At 48.1% G+C, this 8,576-nt stretch overlaps 1 protein-coding gene across 1 annotated transcript; it reads left to right on the top strand.

Annotated features, from left to right (window-relative positions):
* The first annotated feature begins 6,814 nt into the window (after positions 1-6,814).
* LOC148922443 (uncharacterized) lies at positions 6,815-7,325 on the top strand. Its single transcript, XM_089062127.1, has 2 exons — positions 6,815-7,270; positions 7,320-7,325. Exons 1-2 carry the CDS (start codon positions 6,815-6,817, stop codon positions 7,323-7,325), a joined length of 462 nt encoding a protein of 153 aa, XP_088918253.1.
* Positions 7,326-8,576: the final 1,251 nt, after the last annotated feature.

Consider the following 8,576-nt stretch of genomic DNA (forward strand, 5'->3'; position numbering starts at 1 on the left):
CACACCTACAGACATATTTCTGTCAATCATCTCCCTCGCCGAACTCTTCTTTTCAAAAGAGTTTGCTCAAGCACTTACTATAAATGCCGCGACGAAGCCGCTGATTCTCCTTCACGGAGCCAGACAGCTGGGCCCGAACACCTTTTAGCTCTTCGCCCAGCTGGGTGTGGGCATCTTGGAGTTTGTTCCTCTCCTGGTGCACCTTCATAAGCACCCTCTCGCCAGCCTTCAGCTGGCACAGTAGCTACTGCTTGTCCGGATCAAGTCCGGCAACATCTGCAATATTATTGTCAGACTTATACGCACGCCGCACTTCATAAACCGCTTATCTTTTTTGAAATATGTGTTACCAGAGGGGGTCTCTGTGGCTCCTCCTGCGGCGGCTAGTGCGGCCTCAAGTTGGGCCTTTCACTCTTGAAGCTCCTGGGACAGGTGGGTATTCTTCTCCGTAAGATCCTGCATGTAAAATGATCCTTAAATCAGTTATTCTAACTACTTTAAGTCTCGGGGGCTACTGGCATATATAACTATTAAAATTCCTTACCCGTATGTCTTTCACATACTGCCCCGTGGCTCTGGTTAAACCATCTTGAGCGGCACAGAGGTGCGCGTCTCCCGCATTAAAGGCATTCAACGCCTCCGGGGAGAAACACGCGTCACGAAGAATTGTCCGGCGGCGCCTGTGATTCATGGCGCTCTCCACCTCAGACCTGGTGGCGGACAGCCTGTCGGCATCCTCCATTGGAGGAGCATCCGGCTCGCGCCTTGCGCTCGCCTCCCCCTCCGGACCAGGTGTTGGAGCCTGGCTGGCGGAGGCTTGGTTGGCAACCTCCCCGGGCATAGTTCGGCGAGCGCCCTTTCTCCTGGAAAAGTCATGAGTATTAATATACCTCCCAGGAATCCTCCCCTTAAAAATAGTGGCATGCTATACCGTTGCAGCGACGTTTCGATTCGCACTGCACCCCTCTTCTGCCTACTGGGCCGAACTGACCCTTGTCGGTCAGCCGCCGCGGGTTCGGCTTCCCGCCTTGAAGGCACCTCCTGCGAGACACGTTGGTATACGGTGGTCAGAAATAAGCACGGATGAAGTAATGGTGTCAGGACTCCGGTCGTAGTTACCTGGGAAGCCGGAGATAAACCGGGGTAGTCAGCCGTAATGGCGACTAGAGCATTGTCCATGCTAAGTTTGTGGAACACCCCGTCAATCAGCTCCACCTCTATGTCTGGATCCTCTTCGGAGGCCGGATCAAGGGATCTTCCAGGATCCTCGGGTTGTGGAGTCGGGCTTTGTATGACCTCCACATCCCGGCGCAGTTCCTGTGTCGAAATCATAAAGTAAGACACTTAACTTTGAAAAGCACGGATCAGATAGATAAACGTCCGCTTACCCAGCTTCGAGGGTTATTCATGGAGAATCCATTCAATGGACTTGTGCGGAGGAAGTACTCCCTCTCCCCCTTGTACAAGCTGGACAAGATCTTCACCAGATCGGCAGCCGATCCCGGCCCCTTGTGGCCATGACGGGTGGCGTCATTCTCCCCGTTGAAATCCCACATGGGGTGGCCCCTATATTGGAGTGGCTGCACCCCTCGCATAATGCATGTGGCCATGACTCCAATCATGGTCAATCCAGAATGGGCCAGTAACCTTATCCGGCCCATCAGATATTGGACGCTCCTACCATCTTCCCGTTGAGGGCTCGGCGGGCGCCAACTCAGGTGTTTCTTCAGAGGAGCGTTGCTGAACTCTGGGAGGCCGATCCGAACTGGGTCCAGCAGTGGGGCGTCTTCCATATAAAACCATTCCGAAGGCCAGTCTTCGGACGCCTTCTTTGGGGTTCCGGATAGATATCCGGTCCCGGCGATGCGCCATATTTCGGCTCCGCCCACTTGATATATCAACCCCTCATGAGAACGGGGTACGAGGCAAAACAATCTCTTCCACAGCGCAAAATGGGGCTCGATGCCCAAGAACAGCTCGCAAAGAGCTACAAAACCCGCAATGTGCAAAATGGAGGCGGGTGTAAGGTGATGAAGCTGGAGTCCGTAGAACTCCAGGAGCCCCCGGAGAAAGGGATGTATGGGAAATCCGAGCCCCCTTATTAGATAGGGGACGAAGCACACCCGCTCTCCTTTGGAGGGATTGGGGGTGTTCTCCGCCTGCTTTCCACCTTTGTAGCGTCACCAGCTTGCTCGATGGCCAGTCCGGCTCGAACCGGGACCATGAAGGCCGAAGGAAGGTATCCCTCCGCTTGGAGCGTCACCAGCTTGCTGTGCGGAACTGAACATCTCCTCCAATCTCCTGGCTAAGGGCTGGGAGCACGAGAGGAGGAGCCGTGTCGACTGCCCATGATGGGCTGGATTTTTGTCAGAGGCGCTCCCATGAGTACTCGCGGAAGGAGGATGGTGTGATTTGGATCTAGATCCTTGCCTCTCTTATAGGCAACACGTTCGTGCAACTTGGGGGTAAAACGTAAAAATACCCTGGCTTTTCGCATTCATACGACACGTGGAAGAGGGCCATTATTGGACGTGGAAGCCGAGGAGCGCAGCATTTATAAGGAAGCCGGACACTATTCGGCAAGCACATGGAATTGGGAGGAGAACCCGCCTTGCAACACCGAAGACAATATACGCGCCGGACTCGTCGTCATTGAAGCCTGGTTCAGGGGCTACTGAGGGAGTCCTGGACTAGGGGGTGTTCGGATAGCCGAACTATCATCATCGGCCGGACTCCAAGACTCTGAAGATACAAGATTGAAGACTTCGTCCCGTGTCTGGATGGGACTTTCCTTGACGTGGAAGGCAAGCTTGGCGATACGGATATGTAGATCTCCTACCATTGTAACCGACTCTGTGTAACCCTAGCCCTCTCCGGTGTCTATATAAACCGGAGGGTTTTAGTCCATAGGATAGAACAATCATACCATAGGCTAGCTTCTAGGGTTTAGCCTCCTTGATCTTGTGGTAGATCCACTCTTGTACTACCCATATCATCAATATCAATTAAGTAGGAGTAGGGTTTTAGCTCCATCGAGAGGGCCCGAACCTGGGTAAAAACATCGTGTCCCTTGTCTCCTGTTACCATCCACCTAGACGCATAGTTCGGGACCCCCTACCCGAGATCCGCCAGTTTTGACACCGACAGAAGGTAATGGAGCAAAACTCACCAAGATCTCATCTAATACTTTTCTAACCCTAAACATGGTCCTAGGTACGAAATATATAGCCTTGGGGTCGAAGGAGAAGAAGTGGAGCCGAAGATGCAATCTCAGCCGGCCATCCTGGGAGGCCCGTGCGCACGGGGTTCCCGTGGGCACGGTACAGGCCCATGCGCACGGGGTGCTCCAGCGCCTGTTTCCTGTGTAGCCCATGGGCATGGAGTCTCGAGGGCCCGTGCGCACGGGGTCACCTGGGACTTCCTGTGTTGCTGCTGTTGCACTCCGTCTTGATTCGTACGGCCTTGGGGTGGTCCTCCTTCTCCTTGGGGATGCTCCTGAGCTTCTTGGTGATGTTCCACTTCATACCTAAGGACGCATAGCATATCTTGGTGAGGTAGTAAACATGTTCCATTCGTATTCACATGCAAGTCTAGTAGGAAGGAGTTCACCTCGGTTTCGAGAGCACGTTCTCTAGCTCTTGTCATGTGTCCTCGTGGGGTTGGATGTGTCGATGTAGAGTCCATGGGGATGATGGAAAGATGCTCCGCATCATCTCCCCTCCCTTGGGAAAGATCCGACCTCGGATCAAAATCTTCATCACCATGGAAAGGCGAGAGGTCTTTGACGTTGAAGATGTCGCTCACGTTGTACTTGTCTCGTGGGAGTTCAATCTTGTAGGCATTGTCGTTGTAGCGTGCTAGCACCTTGAATGGTCCATCGTCTCGAGGGCGAAGTTTGGACTTGCGTTCGTTGGGGAAGCGGTCCTTGCGAAGGTGTAGCCACACAAGATCACCTATGTTGAAGATCATGGGTTGCTTGTTGACGTTGAGCTTGGTCGCTAGTCGATGTACTAGGCGCTCGATGATGTTCCTTGTATCTTCATGCATCTTCTTGATGTAGCTTGCTCGTGCACTCGCATCCATGTTAGTGCGCTCTTGTAGAGGTAGAGGTAGAATATCCAATGGGGACAACTAGTTGAAGCCGTAAACCACCTCAAAGGGGGACTTGCCGGTAGTCGAATGTCTTGCACGGTTGTAGGCATACTCGGCGATGGATAGACATGCCTCCCACTCCTTGATGTTCTTCTTGATCAAGACGCGAAGTAGAGTGGATAGTGTCCGGTTCGTCACCGCCGTTTGGCCGTAGGTTTGAGGATGGTATGCGGATGAGAACAAGAGCTTGATTCCGAGCTTGGCGCATAGCGTCTTCCAAAAGTAACTCAAGAACTTGACGTCGCGGTCGGAGACGATTGTCTTTGGTACTCCATGGAGGCGCAAGTTTTCCCAACAAAAGAGGTTGGCAACATGTGAAGCATCATCTATCTTGTTGCAAGGAATGAAATGTGCCATCTTAGAAAATCGGTCCACAACAACAAATACGGTATCCTTTCCAGTTTGAGTTCTAGGCAAACCAAGTACAAAATCCATGCTAATATCTTCCCAAGGTTGATAAGGAATAGGAAGAGGCATGTAAAGACCATGGGATTGAGCTTTCGACTTAGCTTTGTGGCATGTAGAGCATCGGGTGGTGAAGCGTGAGACGTCGCGGAACATCTTGGGCCAAAAGTAGTTCTTGGAGAGCGTGGCGAAAGTCTTGTCGCGTCCAAAGTGTCCCATGAGTCCGCCTCCATGAGCCTCTTGCAAAAGGAGAAAACAAAGAGAAGACTCGGGAATGCATAGTTTGTTAGCTCTCATAAGATAACCATCCTTGATGCAATATTGTTCCCAAGATGTATGCGTCAAACATTTAGCATAATGAGTTGCAAAAGATGGATCATTAGCATACAAGTCTTTTATGTGCTCAAAGCCAATAACATTTAACTCAAGTTTAGTGACAAGCGTGCATATGCGTGAAAGTGCATCGGCAACTACATTTTCCTCACCCTTAATGTACTTATCACATAGGGAAAAGACTCAATAAATTCACTCCATTTGGCATGACGCTTGTTCAACTTAGTTTGACCTTTTAAGTACTTAAGAGTTTCATGATCGGTATATATGACAAAATCATGAGGTCTAAGATAATGTTCCTGTAAGTGCATCCAGTGCCCCTTAGTGATTTTGGTGTATTGAAGACTTATAGGTTAAGGGACTAATGCGTTTGTGAGTGTACACAGGTCTATAAGTCTATGAGGAGTTTGATATTTACATAGAAAGTCGACCCCTAAAAATGAAGTTCTTCAACTGAAGACTTTGATATTCTGAAGACTTTCTGAAGACTTTGAAAGTGAAGAAATTGGTGTGACCCTGAAGACTTGGTATTCATTTGAGGAACATGAAGCGTGACGACTTTTGTTTTCGTAGTTTCATTTTCTCTTTCTTGAGTCATAGGAAACACCGTACTGTTAAAGGGGGTCGAGGAAATACTAAGGAAAAATTTCCATGTGATGCTCAACTCAAAATCCTACACCTACCAATCCCTTCGAGTGAAGCCTTTGGAAATCTCATACAGTTCAGTCACTTTCTTCAGTGACAGAGACGAAGTCCTTCTGGTCGCTGATGAATTTGTTCTGACCGAGGAGTTAGGAATTCGCCAGTGCAAATTACCTACACAGTGAGGAACATGATAGCCCTGAGGAATTTGAGAGTCAAATTTCCGACCGTTGCTGTGCTACGTGCCAGCTGTCCCAAAATATCTTATCCACCTAACGGTCATATCATTGAGGGGCATTTATGTCTTATCATGTCGGGCTTCTCCCTAGGCTATAAATAGCCGCCCCCTACAATCACTAGCTGGTTGGCTGCTCCGAGAGAACTTGACACTTGTCATTTGAGAGCAACCCATCCTCCGAGGACTTTGAGTGAAAATCATCAAGTGAGGAAAAACCCCAAAACCAAACCCCTACAAACCCAAAGTGATTGAGCATCACTGAAGAAATTGATCCTGCGTGGATCCCACGCTTGTTACCTTTGAAGACTGTGCTTCTTCCAGACGGTTAGGCGTCAAGGTCTAGAGCATCCAAGAGGAATTGTGGATTGCCGAGTGACCAAGTCTGTGAAGGTTTGGAAGTCGCCTGAAGACTTACCACGAGTGATTGGACGGGATCTGTGTGATCTTAGTTCAAGGAGAATACGGTGAGGACTGGGTGTCCTGAGCTGCGTGCTCAGAGACTGGGTGTCCGGGACTGCGTGTCCTCGAGTTTAAATACTCAGCCGCTCCAACCAGACGTACAACTGAGACAGCAGTTGGAACTGGTCTACCAAATCATTGTCTTCACCAACCTAACTGGTTCTATTTCCTCAACCCTTTCATTTCCTCATTACTGTGTTGAGTGTTTGTTCATGTCTGTGTTTGAAGACTTTGACTGAAGACTTTCTCAATTTCCTCAGTTCAATTTCTTCAGTTTGTTTGTCTTCATCTTGTGTTATCCTGTGATTACGCTTTCTGTACTCAGTGCTTGTCTCCATTTCATCATGATGACCATGCGTGTATTCTGTTATGCTTACTTCTGAGTACTTATTCCGCTGCTAATAGTTCTTCGCTAAGGAATTTCCTCACCGGCAAATTCCTCAGTGAAGAATTCATAAAAATCGCCTATTCACCCCCCCTCTAGTCGACATAACGCACTTTCAATTGGTATCAGAGCAAGGTACTCCCTTGTTCTGTGTGATTTTGGTTTAACCGCCTGGAGTTTTAGTTATGTCGACCGCAGGTATGATCAAGGTCTCGGCTGGGTGTCCTACCTTTGATGGAACGGACTACCCCTACTGGAAAAACAAGATGCGAATGCATCTCGAAGAAATTGACAATGATCTCTGGTATGTTGTGGAAAATGGTGTTCCCTCTGTTTCACCCTCACTGAACGCTACCGATGTGAAGAGATTCAAGCAACTCGATTCTCAAGCGAAGAATATCATATGTGGCCATCTGAGTAAAGGACAGTATGGAAGAGTGAGTGCTTTGGAAACTGCCAAGCTTATCTGGGATAGGCTGTCCAAAGTGAATGAAGGAGTCTCAACTCAGCGTGACTCTCGAGTTGATGTTCTTCGGAATCTCTTCAACCGCTTCAAAAGACTCGACAATGAAAATGTCCAACAAACCTTCGATCGCCTCACTGACATCTCAAATGAGCTTCAAGCCCTCGGTGCCACTGACATCACTGACCATGAGGTGGTGAAGAAACTGTTGAGATCGCTTGATTCCTCATTTGATACTCTAGGTCTGATGATACAAGAACGGGCTGACTACAAGTCTCTTGATCCTGCCGATATCCTCGAAAGGCTAAATACTCATGAGTTCCAGCTTGCTGAAAAGAGAGATCTCTATGGTTCGAGTTATGGAAAACCACGTGCCTTGAAGGCCAAGGTGGTGTCTGAGTCTGAATGTGAGGACTCTGGTAGTAGCCTTGGTGATCCTAAAGAATTGAGCCAGGATCTAGCACTGCTCGTGAAGAAATTCCAGAAGTTCTCAAGACATGGTCGCTTCGGAAAATCCTCAAGAAGAAGTGATTCCTCATCAAGTGACTATAAGAGAAGGCTGTGTCACAAATGCAAGAAACCTGGTCATTATATTCAAGATTGTCCTCAGTGGGAAAAGGAATTGAAGAAGAAGAAATACAAGGATTACAGTTCTGATGATGCAAAGAAAAAGAAGAAATCGTCAAAATCTTCGTCATCAAAATCCTCGAAGTCTTCATCTCACAAGAAGAGCAGCTCCAAGAAGACTCGGGCATTCATTGGCAAGGAAATGGACTCTGAAGCTGAATCTGAAGAAAATGAGGAAGAGGAGGCGTCTGAAGAATCTGAATCTGGTGTGGCGAGTCTGGCCTTTGCTACTGCTTTCGTTAGCAAGTCCATCTTCAACACTGAAGAAACTGACCCCACCGACAAGCCTGATGAAGATGATGATGACTACGCTCCCACCTATTGCTTCATGGCAAAAGGTGCAAAGGTACTCAAATACACCTCCTCTGAATCTAGTGAAAATGAATCTGATGAGAATCTCAAGCCCAGCTACTCTAAACTTGCAAAGATTGCTGTAAAACAACAAAGGGCTTTTGAAAAGGTTCAAAACATGCTAAACAAAAGTGATGATATGTTAGGTGAAGAAATGGATCGCACTAAAGCCCTGACTGAAAATCTTCAGAGAGTTCAGTCTAGGTTTGATAACCTTCAAAGTCATCATAACACTCTCTTATCTGATCATGAGAAACTTTCTTATGAATTTCTTCAAAGAAAGCAAGATCTTGAGAAGCTAAGAGTGAGTTATGAAGATCTTCAAAAGGAGCGCGATTCATTACTTGCTCAACAAATCAGCACTTCTCAGGAAGAATTTGTTCCTCCATGCTTAAAGTGCATTGAACGTGAATCTGCTAATTCTTCACCTGAATGTTCAAATGCTTCAACTGTTACAAATTCTTCATCTGCCTCTGCTATCACTAATTCCTCATCTGAGGACATTGCTAGTATCACTGACG

The sequence above is a fragment of the Salvia hispanica genome, unplaced genomic scaffold (genome assembly GCF_029641045.1).
Source record: "Salvia hispanica isolate PSC_SH4W2 unplaced genomic scaffold, Shi_PSC_v1 Unplaced_Contig_0032, whole genome shotgun sequence".
NCBI lineage: Eukaryota > Viridiplantae > Streptophyta > Magnoliopsida > Lamiales > Lamiaceae > Salvia > Salvia hispanica.

Excerpts from the sequence above, each read along its gene's own strand:
- LOC148922443 (XM_089062127.1), top strand. The coding sequence starts at position 6,815 with ATGATCAAGGTCTCGGCTGGGTGTCCTACCTTTGATGGAACGGACTAC.